Source organism: Acinonyx jubatus, chromosome E3 (assembly GCF_027475565.1).
Source record: "Acinonyx jubatus isolate Ajub_Pintada_27869175 chromosome E3, VMU_Ajub_asm_v1.0, whole genome shotgun sequence".
Classification (NCBI taxonomy): Eukaryota; Metazoa; Chordata; class Mammalia; order Carnivora; family Felidae; genus Acinonyx; species Acinonyx jubatus.
In genome coordinates this window covers 21,148,543-21,173,163 of record NC_069398.1, presented here as the reverse complement: position 1 = coordinate 21,173,163, position 24,621 = coordinate 21,148,543, and the positions used below count along the sequence as shown (strand labels likewise).

Below are 24,621 nucleotides of genomic sequence, written 5' to 3'. Positions count from 1 at the left end.
CTGTAACACTTTATTACCAAAAATGACCAGAAAAGTCACGAAATCTCCCAGTTCTCCCTCCTGTGCAGGTTGAAAGGGACAGTAAAACTCAAAACAAAGCAGCTTCTATAATAACTTCCCAAAATTAATCCCTGTTTGTAACACTACTTTTAAAAGATTTTTCTGGGGGTACCTGGGTGGCTCAGTCACTTAAGCGTCCAACTTCGGCTCAGGTCATGATCTAATGGCTTGTTGAGTTCAAGACCCACATCGGGCTCTGTGCTAACAGCTCAGAGCCTGCAGCCTGCTTCGGATTCTGTCTCTCCCTCTCTCTGCCCCTCCCCTCCGCCCATGCGCACACTCTCTCTCTCAAATATAATAAAACATTTTTTAAATTAGCCGATTTTTAAAAAAAGGTTTTTCTGAAAAAAACAAAAAGATTTTTCTGTGAGATTTTTAAATGAGGTTGTAAAAACTACCTGAAAATATCACAAAGATTTTTATAATAGAGATTCGGGTGCATATGAAACAAAGTTAAAATAAACATTCCAAATACTAATAGTAATTTTTCTGGGGAGACAGAATTATTGATAGATTTTGGCCCTTTGTTTTCTAAATTTTTATTTTTTAGGTATGTTAATTTGTAATGAAAAAATTTTTAACGAGGCAAAATTAAATAAACATTAAATTTTTTTCTTTATATTACTATTTGTTATAGCATGGGACCACCCTGAGTAAAATTAGAGGGTCATCATGTTTTATGCAAGAAATAAGTTCTTAAGACCTTATATAATTCAAAACTGACCCTATCAAAAAATTGGAGATATTCTCATATGGCTATATCATAAATAGTTTATAATTCAGTTGATACTAGATTTTTTTGTTTTATTTTGGGAGCATGGAGAGAAAGTAGTTCCTTCCATACTTTCTATTTCTAATCCTCAGAAAAGCGAAAAGTACAATGAAGACCCATAGTCCCTTCACCTAGATTCACCACTATTGTTGATCATTACCTGTCTACCCTTCCATGCACACATACACATCTATAAAATACACGTGAATGTATGCGCAGAAAGAAAACTTTGCTGAACTATTTGTATGTGGCAGACACCATAACACTTCACTCTTAAACACTACAGAATTCATCTCCTAAAAAATGACAGAACTGCACAACTACAACACCATTATTACAAGGGAAATTAACAAAAATCCAGTATTATCTAATAAGAAAATCCATTTCAAGTATCCTCAAATGTCCAGACAATGACCTTTGCTCTTTGATTCAAGATCAAAGGTTACACAATGCATTTAGTTATGTTTCATTAGCGTTTTTAAACCTTGGACCCGTCCTCACCCCAGGTTTTGTTACTGTTAATGTCTATGACATTGACTCTTTTTAAAGAGTCTGGACTGTCCCACTTTTTGGATTTGTCTGACTGTTTCCCCATAACTAGACTCAGGCTAAAAATTTTTGACACAAAATTACATAGATGATGTTGCATACATCTTACTACCCATCGTGTCAGGAGGGGCACGAGGTCATTTTAATACAAATGATGAAGCTAAATTTGACTTTTTTGGTACAGGCGAAAATCACCTGAACACTCCATTTGTAAAGGTATATTTTATCCTTTGTAATTAGCAAATCATCTGCAGGTATTTTTCCCCCAGTGATGTATTTATTTTTGGCATGTCTAAGTGGGTTAGTTTCTGGGATGATATTTTGAGAATACGTGCATATATGGCCCCCAAAGGCATTTCATGCAATCCTTGCTTAAATTAATTATCACTCTGGGGATAGAAAACAAATGATTAAATCTATCATACCCTCTGTATTTCTTATCTAGAAACCTATAAAGACTTTCTCTTGTACCTCCCTTTTGTTGAGCAGCAAAAGGATTGATTTTTTTTTTATTTGATGTAATATAATCCATTGCATATAATACAATACATATTATCATTATGTTCATTTTTGATGCTCAAATTGTCCCAAATTTGGCCTGTGGGAAACTCTTCAAGCTGGTTCCTATGTCCCTTTGATGTGTCTCCATCAGTCTTTGATGATCCACTTGCCCAACAAGACATCCCAGGCCCATCTGTTATGCTCCCTTCCTCAGCCCTGGAATCAGTCATTTCTCCAAGCCCTGATTCCTTTCAATGAGGTAGGATATTGAGAAAACAAGAACTGAGTGCTCACCATGTTTGTTTCTAGGTCTGTGGCCTAACAAAGAGTACATCTGTTCTTTGTCCCCAGTTCCTGGCACAGAGCTTCAAAAAACCTTGGCATTTTCTAAGTGCCAGAAGGGTCATTGTTATGCAAATGAGGTGGCTGAGGGGGTAGGCCTAGATAGCTTTAGCATGGGGCTGGTCAACCAGAAAGACCAACTCTGGGCCAGCTGGATCTCCAGGGAAAGAAACAGGGAAGGAGGTCAGCTGGAGAATCAGATGGCCAATAATCTAATCAATCATGCCTACACAATGAAACCCCAATAAACATTCTGGATGCTAACTAACCAGCTTCCTAGTTAGCGGACACGTGGATATGGTGGGAAGGGAGGATGTGCCTGGGTTTCACGTGGAGAGGGCGCGGAAACTCTTGAGTCTCTTCCCCACCTCCCTACTCTCAGAATTCCTCCTGTTGTCTTTTCTACTTGGTTGTTTCTAACTCGTATCCATTAAAACTGTAAGTATAGTGCTTTCGGTGAGTTCTGGGTCATTCTAGCAAATTACCGAAACTGAGGGCAATCACGGGACCCCAAAATTATAACCAGTTGATGGGAAGGGCAGGCGGCCCCTACTTAGAGCCGCCATCTGAAATGGAGACAGTCCTATGCAAGACTATGCCCTAAATCTGCAGAGTCTGATGCTAACTCCAGGTAGCTACTGTCAGAATTGAACAGAACCGGGTGTTTAGTGGTCAGAATGTGAAAGGTTCTTTCTGTAAACACAGCTCCAAAATACCGTTTACACACACAGCACTCAAATTATAAATTTGCAAATCTGCCATGACAATAAACTATTTTTTTAGAAAAAAATCTCATGTTCAGATCAACCTCCAAATGAAATCCAACACCACATGAAAATCTCATTAATACACATGGATCCACCTTATTATTTCTCACAGATGCACAACAAGGTCTGTAGTGTGTGGATATATCATGCTTTTTTCAACCAGTCTCTGGCAGCTGTTTGCTGTATATACTTGTGGCATAACCTTGGGCATCTGCTGTTTTGTATTTGTGAAGATGAATCTTCAAGGCAAATTCACACAACCAGGCCTGCTGGATGATGGGCAAATGCACGTGAATCAAAAGCCCCTCCATACAGGTTACACCGTTCCGGACTCCCCTCAGCAAGGTGTGAGCACCTGTGTTCCCAGAGCCTCACCAGCTATGGATGCCGTACAGTTTTTGAACTTTTGTGATTTTGGTAGGTGAGAAATGTCATGTCAGAGTAGTTTTAATGTGCCTGTCTTTAATTCTGAGTGAATGTGAGCATGTTTTCATATGCTTAAAGTCTATTTGTAGAGCTTTTTCTGAGACTCGCCTATTCAGGTGTTTGGCCAATTTTTTCTATTAGGTTTTAGGTCTTTTTTCTTTTGATTTTTAAGAGTGCTCTGTATAATAAAAAAATTAACCCCTTCTTTATTATAGAAGAGGCAAATATTTCCTTTTTAATTTGTTTGAAGTTTATTTATGTTTGAGAGAGAGAAAAATAGAGCACACAAGCGAGCAGCAGAGGGGCAGGCAGAGAGAAAGAGAGAGAATCCCAAGCAGGCTCCATGCTCAGCACAGAGCCCAATGCAGAGCTCGACCCCAGGACTGCAAGGTCATGACCTGAGCCAATATCAAAGAGTCAGACACTTAACCGATTGAGCCACCCAGGCGCCCCATACTTTCCCTTTCTATCATTTGTCTTTTGATATGCTTATAACCATGCAAATCTTTTTAAAACTCATTGGTAAATTCAGTCTTTTCTTGCTTCTAGATTTTGAATCATACAGAAAACTCTTCTCTAAGTTATAAAATAATGCATCTGGTTCTATTACTTATAAATTTTTTTCAACAAGTTCTCTAACCCAATTGGAGTCTATGGTGACCTATGAGATGCACAGAGCCAAGTTTAAATGTTCACAGGTAGCTATCTGCTTGTCGTGCCATACCCTGCCAGGGAAAAGACATGCCACTTTTATTATAGATGAAATCCCCATATATTCCTGGATCTACTCCTGCTATTTTATTCTGCTGCATCAATCTGTCTCAACAGGAGCCAAAACACAGCTTTAATTACAGATGCCTTGTAGTAAGTGTTAATATCTGGTAGGGCCAGTCTTTCTCATTACTACACCAAGGAGTTCCTAACTATTCTTGCATGTTTATTTTTCCACATGAATCAACCAGGCTAGCTCTAGGGGAAAAAAAGTTATTGAAACTTTTAATGGGATTTCACCAAATTTACGTATTAATTTAAAGAGAAGTGACATCTTTAGAACAGTGAGTGAGTCACCACATCTAAAAACGAGATGTCTCTGCTCGGGAATTTTTTCAGTTTCCATCACACAGATTTAGGACATTTCTTTCTAAATTTATTTTTATGTACTTCTTTATCTTTTATATAGCTGTTATAAATGAGGTCTTCTCTTCCACTACAGCTTCTAACTGGTTATTGTTTGGAAAGACAAAGGCTATTTGGCTTTTTACCTTATTATATCCTGCTACCTTACTGATTTCTTTCATTTGAGTTTGTGTCAATTTTATCATTGATTTTCTTGGATTTTTCCGTAGTTTTACTTCTTTTGTTTCTAAAACTTGGGCACTGGGCACATTCCCAGTGTAGGATATTCTCATTTCCCAAAACTGACACATGAATGGAGTCTATACACTCTTATGCTATTGTGTATACTACTCCCATTTCACATCATTGGAATCTGCGTAGACTCCTACCACACCGCACATTCTCACATTCATCTTGTCTGCGGCAATGACAACCCAGACTAATGTTTCCTAGATTCCTAGGGCCTCCACCTACACTGATCTCAACACCTCCAGACCAAGGTGCTGTCCGTAGGCTCAACAGCCCTCACTCTACGTGAGGCAGAAGCACTTGAAGAAAGTTCCACTTGGGGGGTGCCTGGGTGGCTCAGTCGGTTAAGTGTCCGACTTTGGCCCAGTTCGTGATCTCGAGGTTCGCGAGTTCGAGCCCCACGTCAGGCTCTGTGCTGACAGCTCAGAGACTAGAGCCTGCTTCGGATTCTGTGTCTCTCTGCCTCTCTCTCTCTCAAAAATAAATAAATATTTTTAAAAAAGAGAGAGAGAGTTCTACTTGGAATCTCAGCACGAGTCCATCTTCATGCTGTTCACCCTGTCTGTCTCCTCAGTCACAACATTGAAGTCCCTCTAACCATCCACCCTTCCCTCAATTCCTGCCCTAAAATCTGCCTATCCTACTACAAGCTCATTTTCACAGGGCTTAGAGGGAAGATTTTCACAAAGTTCATGTAAAAATGGCAAAGAAGTAGAAAACTCTCAAGACAGGAGGCAAATGTTAGATGTTAGCTAACAGCGGGATCCAGGTGCACTCTTTCCCAAAGTTACGGTACCTTTTCTTTCTTCACACAATTCATAATTTTGCCGAGGTCCTCGACATCAACGACAGAATTTAGATTCTGGTGGTCCTCAGTACCAGACTCTTCCTCACTGGTGCTCTCAAAGGGCTCTTCCTCCTGGAACATCAATGTTTCAGAAATATATTGTTCAAAGTAGCGAGCCTCCAAGATTGTGAGTTCATGGGACAGATCTGAGATATTTTAGGCTACAGGTTCAGCAAGTATGGCCCACAAGCCAAATGCAGCCAGCCTCAGGCCAAATCTAAAGGCAGCCATCACTTACACGTTATCTATAACTATGTTCTTAATACAGTGACCAGACTGACAGTTGCAACAGAAACCATGTGGCCCACAAACATGGAAATATTTATTAGCTGGCCCTTCACAGAAGTTTCCTGACCTCTCTTTTAGACAGAACCAACCAGGCTTAGTGAAGAGCTAAAGGCAGGAATGAGGAAAAGGAAGGAATTAAGCATGACTCTTAAGTTTCTTTTTTAAGTAATTGAGACGGTGGTGCTGTTTACTGAGATGAGAAAGATTTGGGGAGAAATAGACCAGAAGAGTGGAAATGAAAAGCTCCATTTTGAATTTGTAAAGTATGAGATGCCTCAGACCTCCAAGCAGAGATTTTAAAGAGGATGCACATAAGAGAACAAAATTCCAGGCAGACCTCAGGGACAAAAATATAAACTTAGGAATAACTAGCATTCAGACAGTACTAACTGCCATGAAACTGGGTAAGATCATCCAGGAAGAAAGTATCAACAAAGAAAAGAACCTCATACCAAGCCCTGAATCGTTCCAACACGCAGAGGTTAGGTAAGGGAAGAAGATCCCAGGGGAAAAAGGAAGAAAACCACGAGAATGGTATTGTGAAAGTCAAGAGAAGAGTGATTCAAAGAAGGAATCACGGTATCAAACCCTACGAAGAGGCCAAGCAAAATGAAGGCAGAGAAATACCCACGGGGCTTGACAACATGATGTCCTCGGACCTAGAAAGGAGCAGCCACCATGGGGCAGAGAGCCAAAGCGGAGTGGGCGAGCGTGAACTGGGACTTCTGCTCCCAGCTGCAGGGTGTGAAAGACACTGAACACCCTTCCTGTGGAAAATAACCAACACTGAGTAACAGAATATTTTAGTAGCACAATTTCAAGCGTATCACTAAGTCAACAAACATACGAGGAATTAAAAGTGGACAAGCATCAACTGAAAAGGGAATCCTAGGAGGTAAGCGAGTGATGGAGTGGAGGGTATCTGCTGAACTCCGGAGAACCTATTCTGACAGCTGGACAGGACCAGGGAAGAGGAAAGTCGAGGAAACAATACTAGGAGGAGAGTCTAACACAGAAGACCAAAGTCAAAGCTGGGACCCCACAAGGCTACATCTCTCATGTACATGTAAACTAGAAATAAACATTCCATGCAAGAGGAGAAAGCAGAAAACATAGGCAGAGAGTTTTGGGGCAGGAGGAGGGGGGAGGCAAGAGCTAAGAATAGATACAGGGATTTTATTCAAAAATTCTAAAGTTTCTGGGAGGGGTACAGAAGAATTTTGGGGCGCCTGGGTGGCTCAGTCGGTTAAGCGTCCGACTTCAGCTCAGGTCACGATCTCACGGTCCGTGAGTTCGAGCCCCGCGTCGGGCTCTGGGCTGATGGCTCAGAGCCTGGAGCCTGCTTCCGATTCTGTGTCTCCCTCTCTCTCTGCCCCTCCTCCGTTCATGCTCTGTCTCTCTCTGTCTCAAAAATAAATAAACGTTAAAAAAAAAAATTAAAAAAAAAAAGGAGAATTTTATAATAAAAACGCAGAACCAAATTAAACCAAAATTCCCAAAAGCAATACTCTAACTAGAAGACAACAGATCACTGTGTTCAATTTGGGGGCAGGGCAGGGGGGAATGACTCCCAGCTAGAACTCTATACTCAGTGAAGCATCAATCAACTATGAAGGCAAAATAAAGACATGTAGATATAAACATTCTGAAAATCTACTTCCGAAACAACCTTTCTCAGAGAACTACTAGAGAACATGCTCCAAAAACAAGAGTTAACTAAGAAATTAGAAGATAAAGGAGATACCAGAATCAGGAAATCCAACCCAGTAAACCAGTGACAGGAAGGCTATGCATCACAGCAGACAGAAGACACAGGACTCCACCCACACTAAGGTTGGGACTGCAGCCACGCCAAAGTGGAAGAATAAGGACTCGTGAGAAGCCTCCAAGAAATCAACAAAAACTACAGAACACTAAGAAATAATTTTCATTCCAATAGAACTTTAGAATGAATCAGTGATAATTATAGAGAAATCAAAACTGATGTAGCCATTACCTAAGGGAAATTAATGTGTAAGAGTGAAAATGTGGGGCACCTGGGTGGGTCAGTAGTAGGTTAAGCCTCTGACGACGGCTCAGGTCATGATCTCATGGCTCATGAGTTCCAGCCCCACGTCAGACTCTGTGCTGACAGCTCAGAGCTTGGAGCCTGCTTTGGATCCTGTGTCTCCCTCTCTCTCTGCCCCTCCCCTGCTCACACTCTGACTCCCTCTGACTCTGACTCTCTCTCTCTCTCAGAAAAAAAGTTAAGTTTTTTTTTAAAGAATGAAAATATAATAACATAATATACAGCAGAAATGTGAGCACATATACAGTCACAATAATGAAGCAACAGTCTAGCCAGAAAATGTGCTACAACTGCACAAGAAAATGAGAGGAAAAGTGACACTGCGCGTGTGTGTGTGTGTGTGTGTGTGTCCATGAGAGGGAGAGAGATTGTGAAATGTTTTAAAAACCAAGAAATAGCAAGAAGAGCCTATTATTTAGGAATGTAGAGGTAAAATGTCTGATGAAACAGCAAGAATTAAAAGTGACAACCCTGGGAAAATAAGAATTAGACAGAATAAGGGAAGAAAGGATAGTTTTTAATTAAAAGCCTAGAAGTACTATTTGAAGTCTTAAATGTACAAGTGTTACTTTTGATTTAAAAATTTTTTTTACTTAAATCTGTTTACATGTTGGGGCGCCTGGGTGGCGCAGTCGGTTAAGCGTCCGACTTTAGCCAGGTCACGATCTCGCGGTACGGGAGTTCGAGCCCCGCGTCGGGCTCTGGGCTGATGGCTCAGAGCCTGGAGCCTGCTTCCGATTCTGTGTCTCCCTCTCTCTCTGCCCCTCCCCCGTTATGCTCTGTCTCTCTCTGTCCCAAAAATAAATAAACGTTGAAAAAAAAAATTAAAAAAAAAAAATCTGTTTACATGTTAAAAACCGAGAGTGACATCAGCAAAATAGCAGAATAGACAACTCCAAGGGCCTGTTCTCCCACAGAAACACCTAAAAACTAAGCAAAAACCAATAGACTCAACTCTAATTCCCAGAGTTCTGACAAAGGTTTACAAGACCCAAGTAAACACTGAATCAGGAAAAAGGAAACCCAAAAATGACATTCAAGAAAATCTGTCACAACACTAGCTGAATACAAAGTAAAGAAACCATGTACAATAGGCAGTCTTTAAAAAGATAGTTTTTAAAGTCAATAAACAAACAATTATAACCCATAGCAAACTACAAAAATAAACCCTGAGGGGGGAAAGAATCTGGTTTCCAGGGTTAATACCTTATAATATTCAAAACTCGCAATTTTCAACACAATATTATGAAGCATGCAAAGAAATAAAAAAGTCTGGCCTACCTGCAGAAGAAATCAACCAAAACCATCCCTGACACTGGACTTCACTAAATAAAAGATTTTAAGCCTATGGTCTTAAATATGCTCCAAGAGCTGAAGGAAACTAGGAGAACGATGTCGAAATACAGAATATCGACACAAAGACAGAAATCATAAAAAGGAAACAAAGAAATTCTTGATCTGAAAAACATAAGAACCAAACTAAAATCTCCTTACAGGGTTTCAGTAGCAGACTTGAGCCAACAGAAGAACCAGCAAACATGGACACAGATCAGTTAGAAACTGGCCAGTCTGAAAAATGAACAAGCGTACCAACACATACAAAAGTGGTTGCACAGGACTCTGTCCTAAATACCACTGGATTGTATCCTTTACAATGGTTAATGATATGTTATGTGAATTTTACCTCAATTTGTTTAAACAGTGTAAAAAAATATTAAAAGACCAACTGGTGGGAAGGGAAGCAAATATAAGCAAAAAGAATGGCTATAAAAGAGAACAGGGGCGCCTGGGTGGCTCAGTTGGTTGAGCGTCTGACTTCGGCTCAGGTCATGATCTCACAGTTGACGAGTTCAAGCCCCACATTGGGCTCTGTGCTGACAGCTCAGAATCTGGAACCTGCTTCAGATTATGTGCCTCCCTCTCTCTCTGCCCCTCCCCTGCTCATGCTCTGTCTCTCTCTGTCTCAAAAATAAATAAACATTAAAAAAAAAAAACTTAAAAAAAGAGAGAGAACAGAAAAACAAAACAGCAGCTGAAACACACAAAACAGAAACATTTGTTTTATATTTGCTTTTCCTGTTTGTTTGAACACAGGTGATTCCAGGGCACGTTCATAAACTTACGGGAACAATCTGGCAGAATGGAAGAGACTAACAATACAGGAGAGAGACGCAATAAACAAAGGGACAAAGTCCTTGATTCCAGCGCATGCACAGAACGGCTCTCGCAGGACTCAGACCCTTGGTCTCCTGCCACATAAGAGATGGGGAAGATGTGTGGATGGGGTTGGAGGCTACAAGAGATCTCTGATGGCCTCCTACAAGAGCTGGAGGAAGGGGCAGAGAGAAGTCTTTTTTTAAGTTTATTTATTTATTTTTGAGAGAGAGAGAGAGCACGCACTCTCAAGCACACCAGGAGGGAAGGGGCAGAGAGAGACAGGGAGAGAGAATTGGGGTTTTTTTAAGTTTATTTATTCACTTTGAGAGAGAGAGAGAGAGAGAGAATGAATGAATGAACAGGAGAGGAGCAGAGAGAGGAACAGAGAATCCCAAGCAAGCTCCATACTGCCAGCCTGGAGCCCACTGTGGGGCTGGAACTCACGAATTGTGAGATGATGACATGAGCGGTAATCAAGAGTCAGACGCTTAACCCACTGAGCCACCCAGGCACCCCATGAGAGAGAGAATCTTAAGCAGGCTCCACACTGTCAGCACAGAGCCAGGTGTGGGGCTCGAACCCACAAACCGTGAGATCATGACCTGAGCCGAAATCAAGAGTGAGACGCTCACCCAACTGAGCCACCCAGGCGCCCCCAGGCATGGAGAGTATTAATCAGTCATCTTGGAGAGTGAGAAAGGGAACTCACACAAGAACGCTGGAGACTGCTGGGCAGGTTTGAGTGCATACATAGGCCTGTGGTCGTGAATCCAGGGTCAAAGAGCAAGCAGCAGGCAAAGGGGAAGGCAGGTGGGAGGTTTCGACCTGGCTTGGGGTTTGGCCATTTGGGTGAGAAAAGGAAGTGGAAGGCAAGGCAACTGAAGACGTTTATAAGAGAATGAGCATAAAACCTAACCTGGATAAGGGCAGAAGTGAAGAAAGCAGTTTTCACTCCCCAATGAAAAAGGCATGGGATCAAAAAGAATTGTAAATAAAGTAGGACACCTGAGGCAGGTCAGAGTTCAGGTCACAGGAACATGAAATTTCAGAGATGACCATGGAAGAGGCCTAGGTGAGTGAAGAACATGCCTGCTGGGGGTATGAAGGCCAGGCAACTGGAAGGTCGGGCGGCTGGATCAATCACCTTCATGGATGGCTTTGCCCCAAAGGGTAATGACAGGAACAAGGGTGGAGAGAAAGTGAGTCAGAATGTAAAGTGGTTCCTGAATGACACAAGTGACCCAGTGCCAAAGGACAGACAGACAGCCGTGAAACAGCCTGGTGACATGAGCTTCCAAGGAACTAGGTACCTGAACCAGGAGCCAAGAGACTTGTTTAGAATGTGAGGGACAGAAGACAGGAATCTAGGATGGGACAGCCTTCCAGTCTGAGTGACTAAAGGAATCGTTCAGTAAGACAGGTCAGCAGGAGGACGTGGTTAGGGGACACGAGGACAGGAGCTCAGCTAACTTCAGGCCTCTGGCCGTGTAACTATTAACTACCTGCTGGCCACGTAACTATTAAATAGGAGAGGTGGGAAGGCACAGAGCACAAACTGGCTTCACTCTTAAGGCCGCTCTCTCTCTAAAACGCCACCGCGTGAGTCTCAGAGCTTCCCTCTAACTAGAAGCCAGAGAAGGCGCTTCTCCGGGCAGAGGTGAGGTTCAGCACCTCCAAACACCAGGGGAAAGCAGCGAGACAGGGACACAGAGGCTCCGTACCGCAGATGATTCACACTGGCCTTTCTTGCAGTTGCCGCCACAGGGTTTTCTCTCTCCTTTCCGAAGTGCCTGTAGCCGGGAGATGAACTTGGTCTTCCAAACTCTGAAGTCAGCTTCAATGCTGCCATGTTTGCTTTTAACCACGTCACAGTCACCCTCCCCTCTAGCCACCACACGGTGAGCACCAAGCATCCAGAGCCACTTATCGACATTCTTGCCAACCTGCAAGAAGACAGATAATCCTCGGCATCACAGGCTTGTAGACTGCTCTGCAAAAGGTCCATGATCCTCCGGGACCCCTGTCACTGGCTGCTGCTGGGAAGAGGGAGCTTAGCCAAAGGGCAGCAGGCCCTCCAGCCCCAGCCGCAACCTGAAACACTACACTGGTTACATTCTGACAAGATTCTGCAAGAGACTTTATTTTATTATTATTTTTTCAATGTCTTGGGGCACCCGGGTGGCTCCGTCGGCTAAGCGTCTGACTTCGGCTCAGGTCATGATCTCATAGTGTGTGGGTTCGAGCCCCACGTGGGGCTCACAGCTCAGAGCCTGGAGCCTGCTTCAGATTCTGTCTCCCTCTCTCTCTCTCTGCCCCTCCTCTGCTCATGTTCTGCTTCTCTCTCAAAAATAAATAAACATCAAAAAAAATTTAGAGTGCAAGTGGGGGAGGGACAAAAAGCGGGGGTACAGAGGATCCGAAGCGGGCTCCACACTGACAGCAGTGAGCCCGATGCGGCTCGAACTCATGAACTGCCGAGATTACCCTAAGCTGAAGTCAGACGCTCGACTGACTGAGCCACCCAGGCACCTTACAAAAGACTTTTTTTGAACAAAGGGACAGACAAACCCTTAAACCCTTTTATTAAGGTTAAGATTACTACCTAAAAAAAGACTCTGAAAACTCCTATTCTAAGTCATGGTCAGAATAAAATAACTCATTAGCAAACTGAGATTCCAAATGTAGCAAAGCCCACTTTAATAAGAAAGTGCAGCCCGTTTGGCACGACTCACGGCTTTATAAATTCAGAACTTGAACGTGTTGCAGTAAGAAGCAGTTAGGCTGAGGTACAGGGATTGCCAAGATGCATGGTTAAGAGCTCAAAAACTTAAGGGGCGCCTGGGTTGGTTAACCATCCTACTTTTGATTTCAACTCCACTCGGGATCTCACAGCTGTGTGGAGCTCTGCACTGACAGCAAGGAGCCTGCCTGGGATTCTCTCCCTCTCTCTCTCTGCCCCTCCTCTGCTCATACTCGTGGCTCTCTCCCTCTCTCTCACAAACTAAATTTAAAAAAAGAGAGAGAGAGAGTTCAAAACTTAACAGGCTTTGTGAGTGGCAAGGCATTAATCACTTACGTATCTTGAATTTTACCTTTTTTTTTTTCTAATTCCTTTGAAAATACAGCCAGAAATACACATCTTGATATAACAACTGAATGAAAACAAGCTCAAAAGAAGATCTCTACTTTCACCTCTACTCACATTCTACCAAAGACAGGTGAGCCTGGCTGGGCCCAATTTTGGGAAGAGGTACATATACAAAAAGTTCCGGTAACTGTTTAGAATCTCAAGGAATGGAGAGGCTCTATATTTTTATTACTTAAAGTATAGAGAATAGAACGCAAAAGAAAAGGAGCCCAAATTAATTGCATTTAGAAAAAAGATCTAGGAAAACAAAACAATGTCTTACTACATAAAAGGCAGCAAATGCTTTTCTTCTATTTCCTTTTAAAAATTAATGATTGGGGCGCCTGGGTGGCTCAGTCGGTTAAGCGTCCAACTTCAGCCTCGGTCATGATCTCACCGTTCCCGAGCTGGAGCCCAAATCCATTTCAGATTCTGTGTCTCCCCCTCTCTCTCTGCCCCTCCCTCACTCGTGCTGTCTCTATCTCTCAAAAATAAATAAGCGTTAGGGGCGCCTGGGTGGCGCAGTCGGTTGAGCGTCCGACTTCAGCCAGGTCACGATCTCGCGGTCCGTGAGTTCGAGCCCCGCATCAGGCTCTGGGCTGATGGCTCGGAGCCTGGAGCCTGTTTCCGATTCTGTGTCTCCCTCTCTCTCTGCCCCTCCCCCATTCATGCTCTGTCTCTCTCTGTCCCAAAAATAAATAAACGTTGAAAAAAAAAATTTTTTTTTTAAATAAATAAATAAATAAATAAGCGTTAAAAAAAATTAATCATTAAAAGACAATGAGCTCAACGGTATTCAGAGTTAGCCTGAGCCATAAAGGTTGTTCAACTATAGAACAGGCAGCTGAGACAGTCCAAAGAACCACTGACCTTCCATCCACAAGGTCTTGCCTGGGGACAGCAGACTAGACTCAATGATCGTGAATCCAAGCCACTAAGACACTAGACAACAGGAGGTATAAGCATTTTATTCAATAAAATTTACTGACTGCCTACTACGCACCAACCTTGGATACATATGTGTAACAATTCCCCATTATAATAGAGTAACACAACAAGTTTATTATTAAGTACCAAAGTTTGTGGATTATTTCACACACAAATGTGTGTATGAATTTTTTTTTTTTTATTAAAAGAGAATTTATCCCTACAATTCAACATACACCTACTTTGTACCTACCTTGTTGAAGTGGTTCGCATAGGCAGAATTTCCCAGGCCAAATACAGCATATCTCATACCCTTCAGGTAAGTTTTGCCAAATCGGAAATCACTGGATGCCTCCTCTAACCATTTGCAGAACCACTCTGCACTTTCAGTGGGTCGACCATCAGTATACGTAGCAACCACGAAGGCACAAACGTTTTTACTAGTAACCTAACCAAGAAAGTAATTATTTCAGAAGAATATTCACAATATAACTTACCAGTGAAGAAAATTCCTTTTTAAAATGCTGACATCCACATTAATACTAATCTCTAAGGGCACAGGGTGCTTTCAAAATGTTACTCACTTTCAAAAGTGGAAGAAAACAGAGCAAGAACACTTTGCACGGGGAGAAAACCCAGACCTTTGCCCCTGCCAATACACCCCTGGTGCCCTTAACTATATATTCCATTCCAGTCCTCAGACTATAAGCTCCTATCATCTCCAACTGCCCTATTGGAAACAAAATCCAAATCAGTCGGGAAGAAAAACAGAAAGATCTCATTAAAACTATCTGAAAAATTAATGTAATAAACTTTTTAAATGTAAGGTAACTTAACACGTGGCACTATCATCTACACGGGGAAACAAAATACGCCTTCAGTCCTGCTAGCCATGATATTCCAATCTGCTTGAATGAACCTCAAAAATTCCAAGTCATGGGGCGCCTGGGGGGCTCAATCAGTTAAGTGGCCAACTCTTGATATCGGCCTAGGTCAAGATCTCACGGTCATGAGATCAAATGTGGAGTGTGCTTGGGATCCCCTCTCCCTTTTCTCTGCCCCTCCTTCATTCACATCCTTTCTCTCTAAGTAAATAAATAAACAAACCTTTAAAAAAATGTTGTTTTTATATTCCAAGTCATGAGATAAGTTATAAGCAATCCTTTATTAATAATTAAATCCCAATAAAATATTTTGATGGTAAAAAAAATAATTAAATCTCAAAGTTTGCTAATAATTTTTCACAAGTAATTCTGAGCAGATTCAAGGTCACTCATTTGCACCCCACCATTTTCTTATGGGAGAAAGAAATGGACAGTTACAGCTAGGAGGCTATCGACTAAGAAGGGGCTGGCAAACTATGTCCCATAGGCCCAGTCCAGCTCACTGCCTGTTTTTTTTAAAAACAAAGTGTTAGTAGAACACAGCACACTCATTCATTTACATTGCCTATGGTTGTTTTGTGCCTCAAAGGCAGAACTGTGTGCACAGCGCCCAAATCAGATGATATTTACTATCTGGCCCCTTACAGAAGTAGTTCATTAACCCCTGCTCTACGTGCTTCTCCAACTTTAGCTGCTTCAGAATCACCTGGAGCACCTGTAAAAATACAGTTCCCCATCCAGACTTTGATTCAGCAGGGCCGGCCTGCATTTCCAACAAGTTCCCAGGAGATGCTGAGAATGCTGGTTCGAGAATCAGTGCTGTAAGGCAAACTTCTCTTGAGTGTAACTAGACGAGAGCAAGGGGCATTTCTCAGGTGAAGAAATTAAACCCACACAGATAATTAAGTAATGCACGGAGGTCACGCAGGTAGTGAGAGACTTCTGTAAGTCCCAAACCCATCCTTTCTGCTACCCAAGTGGCTCCTGACCTCTCAGCAAGCTCACGCGTGGTTCACGTGCTCTGCACACTGCCATCAATCACAATCTTCCCTGGATTATGAGGTTGGTTCAGGAGGGAGGAGGGAACTTCAAGCCACCAAGCTTCCCCACCCTTACCCCCACCCCAGGAGAGACCACATGCCAGAGGGACGGGTCCCACACCATATACTCAACACCTCTAACTGACCCTGCAAACTCAGCCAACTGAAATGCCTTAGCATGAAAACGAAATTTGTTCTGAAGATTCTATTTATCCCAGAATGCAGGAGGTCAGTTACATTTGAGAGTTTGGACTGAAGAAAAACTTAACACAATTACCAACCTCTTCTACTAGATGATCATCTGGATCGTATTCTTGGAGATTAATAACTGCCACAGGCAGACCTAGGGAGGTAACTGCTTCAGCAAGACTTGCTGCAAATCCCTAATGGGAAAAAAAAAAAAAAAAATCACATAAACTCTTCGATGAGCTAAATAAGCAAAGTACAGTCTTAATTTACCTCTGCCGGCAAGGGAATAGGCGTTTATCATGAAAAACTTTTTGCAGTCACTGACATTTATCATCATAAACCCAAACGCTATTCTCACCTCTACCATTTTCCCAAGCATCTTTATGGAGATCAATCATTCAACTGTGCTGTTCTCACTCTGGAAGTACATATACGGGACTAAATCTAAATTGGCTTTTTGACATTCCAGCTGCTTTGCCCCACTAGAATAAACATAGAGGAGGTAAGAAATCCTGAAGAGGGAAGAGAATGAATGTGGGATGTAAGAAATCTGACACGTTTCTGGAAGATAAAAAGCAAACAGAAGCAGGTTGACAAGGAGGAGAAAGCCCTAGGGGACAGTCCATGTTCCTGACAGAACCCCAGAGGGGTTCTGGGCTCAGAGTCAGCCACTACACCAAAGCTGGGGGGGACCCTGGGCAGAGAAGAGCCCATCAGTAGACAATCTGTATATGGAACAAGCGCACACAGAGCCTGGGCAACATCCACCCTTTACCCCCCAGACAGAACACCTGCTAGCTCTTCTCCAAACAAAATGAACCCAACGTTTGGGGAAAGCTCAAACCTTTAGCCAGGTGTCGGCACTCTGGAAAATGCCTTCCTATTTTTTGCTAAGTAGTCTAAGCTCCCAGGATTAAAGCTAAGCCTACCAAGCATCTATTAATTTACTGGGCATCTACTATGCCAGTCTCAGTTCTGGGAAATATTACACAACAGTGAACAAGACACACATGGTCCCTGCCTTCAGGGAGCTTGCATTCTGATGGACAGATACACAGCAAAGAAATGAGAACACATAGTTAATCAGAGGATGACCAGTGCTATGGAAGAAAATAAATCGGGGTAAAGGGTAAGAATACAGTATTACAGGTATGACGATAGTTGTCATTATACACAGGGAGTGTCAGAACAGGTGCATAAGATAAAAATATGCATACACATATTCAGTCTTTGCCCCTAGTTCCAGGCACAAAGGTCCTAAAACCCTTGGAACTTACTGCCTTTGGTATCCTAATGAAGTAACTTATGGGGAGGCAGGCCCCAGGTAGCTACAGGAGGGAGGCTGGTCGTCACAAAACCAACAACATGATTAGAGATTTAGAACTTTCAGTACCATCGTTCCCAGTGAGTTCAATCATCAATGGCCAATGATTTGAAATGTCCATTAATACCTCTAACGGACAGGTTTCAGGGAGTTTCTGGGTTGGTGAACACATTGTTACACTGAGAAGGTGGTGCACAGAGAAGGTCCAGAAGCTCTGAGCCATTCCTGTCCACCATACCTTGCCCTATGCATGTCTGCCATTTGTCTGTGTCTGTCTTGTGTCCTTTACAAGAAACCAGTAAATGTAGCCAGTCAGGCAATTCCTGAGTTCTGTGAATCGTTCCGGGAAATTATCGAACCTAAGGAGGACCGTGGGATCGAACTTATAGCTGTTCCAGTCACAAGCACAGGTGGCCCCTGGGACTAGTGGCCCCTGGCATCTGAAGTGGAGACAAGTCTTGTAGACTGGGCCCTTATACCTGTGGAATCTGACAAAAACTCTGGGTAGCTGGTATCAGAACTGGAGAAGTGGTCTCAAAGACAAAGATTTGAGCCAAACCTGAAGGAAATGAGAGGGCAAGCCATGCGGCTACCCCAAACAGAGGTAACGTGGAAGTGAAAAGGCCCAAAGGAGGGGGCAGGCTTGGCAAAGAGGCTGACAACACTGAGGGGGACTGGGGGGGACCAAGGAAATGAGGTAAAAGAGATAAGGGAAAACCAGACGTGAGGGCTTCCTGGCCACTGTGAGGGCTTTGGCACTTACTCTAAGTGAATGAGGAGGTCACTGCTGGGAATGTGGTTCCACTTAAGTTTTCAGAGTCCCTCTGGCTGCGGAGCTGAGAGGGCCCTGAAGCCGAGGGAGGGGCCGAGCGGCACTGAATGAAGGGGACGTGACTGCAGTGATCCAGACAAAATCTGAGGGTGCCCCGAACCACAGTGCTGAGAAGTGACTGGCACCTGGATCCATTGTGGAAGTAGAACAAACAGCATTTGCTGACAAATTGCATGGGGGGAGGGGAGTAGGAAAAAGAGAGAAGCCAAAGGTTTTCTTTGAGCTAGGCAACTGGAAAGATGAAGTTGGTAAAGAGTGTAAGTGAAAAAGGTCTGGACAAAAAACTCGGGAGTTCAGTTGAGCATCTGAATTCTGAGATGCCTACTAGACATCACATAAAGATCTAAGAGTAACTGGACATGGGAGTCTGGAGTTGAGGGGAACAGTTCAGATGGAAACCATAAATTCAGAGGCCCTCAGCGCATACAAACGAAGGCCGGCAGGTCAAATCCAGCCCTCCGTTTGGTTCTACAGGTGCAAGTTACAGGGATACAGTCATGCCACTTAATTTACGTATTGTCTGTGGCTGCATCCACGCCAAGGCAGCAGAGCTGAGCAGCTGCAACAAAGACTGTTTGGCCCACAAAAACTAAAAGCCTAAATACATACACATACATAGCGTAAAAAATAAAATGGCTTGCCCTTTACAGAAAAAGTCTGCCAAATTGTATCTAGAGGCAAGAACACAGTCTAGATAATAAGATCCCTTAGAGAGCACAGTGAGTGCAAATAGAGACAGGGTCTCAAGGACGGAGCCTTGGGACACTCCTACCTTTAGAGGTCAAGCAGAGGAGAAATTAGCAGATGATAAGTAAGGAAGGCTAGCCCTGGCCAAGCAGGAGGATGACCTAGAGAAGAATGTCAAGTAAGATGAAAGGTGAGAACTAATCAGCAATATGAAAAGCACCAGGAACACGTCAGGGCATAGAAGCCTGACAAGAGTGGTCCAAGAAAAACAGGAGTAGGGAAATTGGAGATTTAGAGATAGTGGCAGATATTTTCAAGGCGCTTTACTCTTAAAAAAAAAAAATCTGAGATGGCAGTTAGAGGGAGATATGGGGCCAATAGGTCACACGGTATGCTCTGACCCACCCTGCACAGAGCGTCCGGTGAAAAATTTATAATTAAAGAACACACATCTGTTCACACAAGAACAGAGAAAACCCACACCAGCTAGCCCATCATTCTGTCTAAAAATGAACAGAAAACCATGGTTCACCAGGAACTTGACTAGAACAAGCAGCAGGAAAGAAAAATGGCAAGGTCAGAAAGCGTCTGACCTTGGCTCAGGTCCTAATCTCACAGTTCTTGAGTTTGAGCCCCACATCACACTCTCTGCTGTCAGCATGGAGCTTTCTTGGGCTCCTCTGTCCCCCTCTCTCTGCCCCTTCCCCACTCACTCATGTGCACGAGCTCTCTCTCAAAAATAAACATGTTTTAAAAACAAACAAAATTGGGGGGAGGGGTAGAAAAAAACGAACAAAATGGTGTTTTTGCAACTAAAAACGTAAGAACCAAAATAAAACATTCAAAAAGGTTTGGAATTGAAATCCCACAACCCCAAGTGGAAAGAAAAAGAGTTACAAAAGAGAAAAGATTTAAGACAAAGAAGCCATCCAAAAGCTCTAATATCCAGCCAACACAAATGACAGAAAGAAAAAAAACAGTTTAAAAAAAAATTTTTTTAATAAAATAAAAATGGGAAGCCTGGGTGGCTCAGTCAGTTAAGCGACCAACTTGGGCTCAGGTCATGATCTCATGGTTTGTGAGTTTGAGCCTCGCATCTGGCTCTATGCTGACAGCTCAGAGCCTGGAGCCTGCTTCGGATCCTGTGTCTCCCTCTCTCTCTGCCCCTCTGCTGTTCACACTCTATCTTCGTCTCTCTCACTCTCTTTCTCAAAAATGAACATTAAAAAAAAATTTTTTTAAAGAAAAAAACAGAAAATGGAAGGGAAAAAATATGCCCAAAAACATTAGCAGAAATGCTCACAAATCTTCAAAAGAGCCCAAGTGTCCAGCACAACAGCTGAAAAAAGATCCAACCTAGACACCATCTCAAAAAAGTTCCAAACCTCAAGGACAAAGACATGACTCTAAAAGCTTCCGGAAACACAAAAATCAAGTCATCTACAAAGGAATGAGGAGACTAACTTTTTCATCAACAACACTGACCGGTGTAAGACAATGAAGTGATGCCTTCAAAGCTGTAAGGAAAAACTAATCTACACCCAGCAAATATGAAGCCATTAAATGTGAAAGCAGAATAAAGAAATTCAGATGGCATAGCTTTTAGGAGGGTCATCTAACCCGTATCAACAATGAGATGCCAACGACATTAAGCCAACAGGCCAACAACCAATATTTGAGGAAAGTCTGTGTTAACTAACATAAGAAGTCAATAACTTTTATCCAACATTGATCAATCTAGAAACACAGCATAAAGAAACAGCCATCAGAGGAATCAAAAAGAAGAAATAGTTAAAAAAAGATTCACTAGAAAGTACTTTTCAGTATGAACCCTCCACACACCTGGATTTGTTACAGTCTTCAAGTGTCAATTTGATCTTTTAAAAAAATTAAAAACACACATAAAGAGAGGCTTTGAGATCTTCTATGAGTAACATAAAAGGACTTTGTTTTGGCTGCTCAGATGCCTTTTTTACATTTCTTCTGGTTCCCCACCTCTGTTGCTTAAGGCTGAACCCTTAATGTTAAGTGACCTTCAACTATGATGTGGCACAAAGCCGGCACTGGAGTTCTGAAAAGCGAAGAAATATTATTCTACAAAACATCCACAAGAGGGCAGTACGACCCTCTTCAGTACCCCACAAAAATCAGTTGACACTGACTTTTTAACTTCATTTTCACCTTCGCCTTAGAATCTTTTCCTAAAAAGCACTAAATAGCTGTGACCTTCATAACAAAGAAGCCGACAGCAAATACATCCGCAGCACATATCTACTTTAAGCAGTATTCGATGTCTACTGTTAACACTTTTAACGCTATTAAATCAAAACACATTTTATTAAGTAGATGTGTGACGTCGTGAAAGTCAGGGCCCCATCCCATACTGGACGCTACTGCTGACATGCTCTTTTCACTATCCCCTACTTTCGCACCCGCCATCAGTAAAAGGCTTAGAACTCTCCATTCTGCTGAGGCAGAAGCAAGCTTCAGCACAAAACCCCTCAGGACAGTGACCATCAGACTGGAATTGGGCTGGAATTGGGCACAAGGCTGGAATTGGGCACAAGGGTTAAAAACCCATGCAATGCCCCGGGAAGGAAAAAGGTATGCTGGGGAAGGGAAAAAAGAAGATTTAAAAGAAAAAAAAAAAAATTAGAAGACCGATTCAGTTCACTGTGAATGAATACCTTTAAGGGATCTTCTAAAAGATCAAGAAACCCAGAGAAAAATATCATATGAAGTTCTCACCTTCGCTGTTCCAGTCTGGGAACCATAGAAAATCTTCACTCCAGACACTAAGATGTCCTTCTTTTGAAGAGAGATATAACCATTTGTCATCAAATCCCGAGTTGCTTTTGGAACAGACTTATCCTTTGAGTTCTTGCCCTTGAAGATAAACAACTACACAAAATCCATCAAGTTTGAGTCTTTTCCCAACTTCAGTAGTGATGACAGCACAGACAATAACCGATTTTACTATTCTCTTAATCTTTCTGGTGTACTCCTCAAATATTAACCCCTTGATATAATTAGGTCCTTTAAAGGCTGGACCTACGATCCTTAAGGCTATAAAGATTCCCAATTCCTCCAGGACAGAACTAACTATACATACATTCATCCATAATGTGCTTTATCGAAATAAGACGAGGAACTTACTTTCCAATCCTTAATTAGTGGTAAGAAAACAGAAGACTACTACTCTTTAAAAGCGCTAAATAGATTTTTCTTATGAAGGCTTAATTTTTCACTATGAACTCTTCCTGTATCTCAAGAGTAAAACATCCACAGCCCATCAAAGAAAACATAAATAACTTATTTCATAATAAATTTGTCTCTAAAAACTGAGAATAAAATTTTTAGGCATAAAAAAAAAAACCTGTGTAGAGACCAAACATAAAAGTGACTGAAAAGTTCCTTTTAGCTTTTCTGAAAACCTTAGAAAATCTGCACTCTAAATTCTCTATAAATCTAATGCCTTAATTCTCTCCTATAAAAACCAACTCCACTTACCTGCTTCCTGATGACAATCTGGAAACAAATCCAAAGGCTAATGCCAAAGGCAAAGCCCAAATATATGTAAAACCTGTTTATCCATAATGATATTAAAGGTGAAGAGAAGTCCCATGTATCCAAAGAAGGATCTAAATTTAAAAAATACATACATGTAATTTTACATAAAGTTACATATACAAAGCTGCCCATCCTTATTTTAAGAATAAAAAATAAAATAGGGGCGCCTGGGTAGCTCAGTTAAGCATCTGACTTCAGCTCAGGTCATGACCTCATACTCCATGAGTTCCAGCCCCACATCTGGCTCTAAGCTGTCACAAGCCCAGCAATGGGCTCTGTGCTGAATAGCTCAGAACCTGGAGAGCCTGCTTTGGATTTTGTGTCTCCCTCTCTCTCTGCTCCTCCCCTGCTCATGCTGTCTCTCTCTGTCTCTGTCTCTCTCTCAAAAATAAATATTAAAAGATAAAATAAAACCAACCTTCATATTCAACAACCCGGGTAAGAATTCTAAAAAATATCAACGCTAATAAAAATAATATACAACTGCATGTGGTCATGTGATAAAATTACCGTAACGATGCTAACTCAGAAAAACACAAAATTGTACCTTCATTTGGATATAGCACTTGGAAGCAAGAGAAGTGAACAAAGTCAAAACACTTTACGTGGAATTAACTCTGCTGTGTTTTGAGTACTCCATAAGAAAAGCTTTAAAAAATACTATTCTCTTTGCTCTAGTTTTAAAGACCCACTGTTACTTGCAATGGATCTCACACCCCGTTTTTTGGAAAGACGTATGAATGGACCTGGCCTCAAATGTTGAACTGGAGGCAATTTCAAAAGGCGAAGCCTAAATTCTGGGGTTTACAGGTGCTGCTCCACCGTGGAAAAAACAAACATGGGCTTTGCCGTTGCTGCTCCACCCTGGAAAAGACCAAAAGCCACCAAACACGTGGGTAAAGAAAGTGGGCAGTTCTCTATGCGTTTTACTTGAGGTCAGAAGCACAGTTCCTTCTGAACTCATCCCCTAACCTCATGAGGCAAAAGCCAGGTCAAAAGCAAGGATCAATCCTCCCTTGCTGTCAATGGCTCCTGTCCCGGGCTGACAAGTGCAACAACCTCTGAAGGACGGTCCTCGAGGACGCCACTCCGCCAGGAGAGAGTGAGAAAAACGGTTCCCTCTCTCCTCCCCCTCCACGATTTTGCCTGTCGGGGGGCGGGGGGGGGGGGGGGGGGTGACGGCTTACCCATTCTCCTCAGAGCCCAGGCTCTGCGGCCCGATAGACTAGGACTGCAGACCTGAAGAACCTGGCTCGGACACCGGGAGACGACCAGAACTATCTTGAAGTATTACCAGTATACCCGGAGCCCGGAGAGCTGGGGGCAGCCATGCCACTCGCCAGCCCGTCCGGATTGGTTCAGAGGGGGAAGGGGCGGGCCCAGAGAGAAGCCCCGCTTAGAGATCCAAGCTAGGTAGCCCAAGCGCTCCCGGCTCCTCTCGGATTGGCTCAGAGGTGCAAGGGGCGGGTCTAGAGGGAAGCAGGGTCAAAACAGGCGTGGTGGTATAGGAAAGAAACCTGGGAAAGATGGGCACATTAAAAGCGTGTCATCAACCAGACGTAATCTGTGTCTCCTTTGGACCTCACTTCAAACACACCGATTGTGAAAAAGCATTATTTCGAGAAATTGGGTTATGGGCTGGCTAGTAGATGATATTAAGGAATAATGGTTAATCTTGTTGCCTTCATCTGTGAGGAGTACAGACTGTAAAGCTAAAACCTTATAATTTGCTTTAAACTACTCTGACCAAAAAGAAGAGGGAGAATGGAACATGAATGGCAAAATGTTGATAATCGTTGAAGCAGGGCGATGGGTTCGTGGCGGTTCATCACACTGTTTTCTCAAGTTTTTTATTTTACAATTTTTCCGTAAGAGAAGTTTGAGGGCGCGACCCCGAAA

At 42.6% G+C, this 24,621-nt stretch overlaps 1 protein-coding gene across 3 annotated transcripts in view; it reads right to left on the bottom strand.

Annotated features, from left to right (window-relative positions):
- LOC106972846 (S-adenosyl-L-methionine-dependent tRNA 4-demethylwyosine synthase TYW1) overlaps positions 1-24,099 on the bottom strand; it is a 210,947-nt gene extending 186,848 nt beyond the window's left edge. The window contains exons 1-8 of one of the 3 annotated variants that reach the window (XM_053213792.1): positions 23,910-24,098; positions 23,469-23,586; positions 22,663-22,793; positions 21,901-22,053; positions 16,402-16,503; positions 14,450-14,644; positions 11,864-12,085; positions 5,579-5,701 (exon numbers count right to left, since the gene is read on the bottom strand). In XM_053213792.1, the coding sequence (XP_053069767.1) occupies positions 5,579-5,701; positions 11,864-12,085; positions 14,450-14,644; positions 16,402-16,503; positions 21,901-21,990 (732 nt within the window). In that variant the 5' untranslated portion in view covers positions 21,991-22,053; positions 22,663-22,793; positions 23,469-23,586; positions 23,910-24,098. Of the gene's footprint in view, positions 1-5,578; positions 5,702-11,863; positions 12,086-14,449; positions 14,645-16,401; positions 16,504-21,900; positions 22,054-22,662; positions 22,794-23,468; positions 23,587-23,909 lie in introns of all 3 variants that reach the window. The other 2 variants (XM_053213791.1, XM_027041851.2) reach the window with 2 other exon arrangements.
- Between the last annotated feature and the right edge of the window lie 522 nt (positions 24,100-24,621).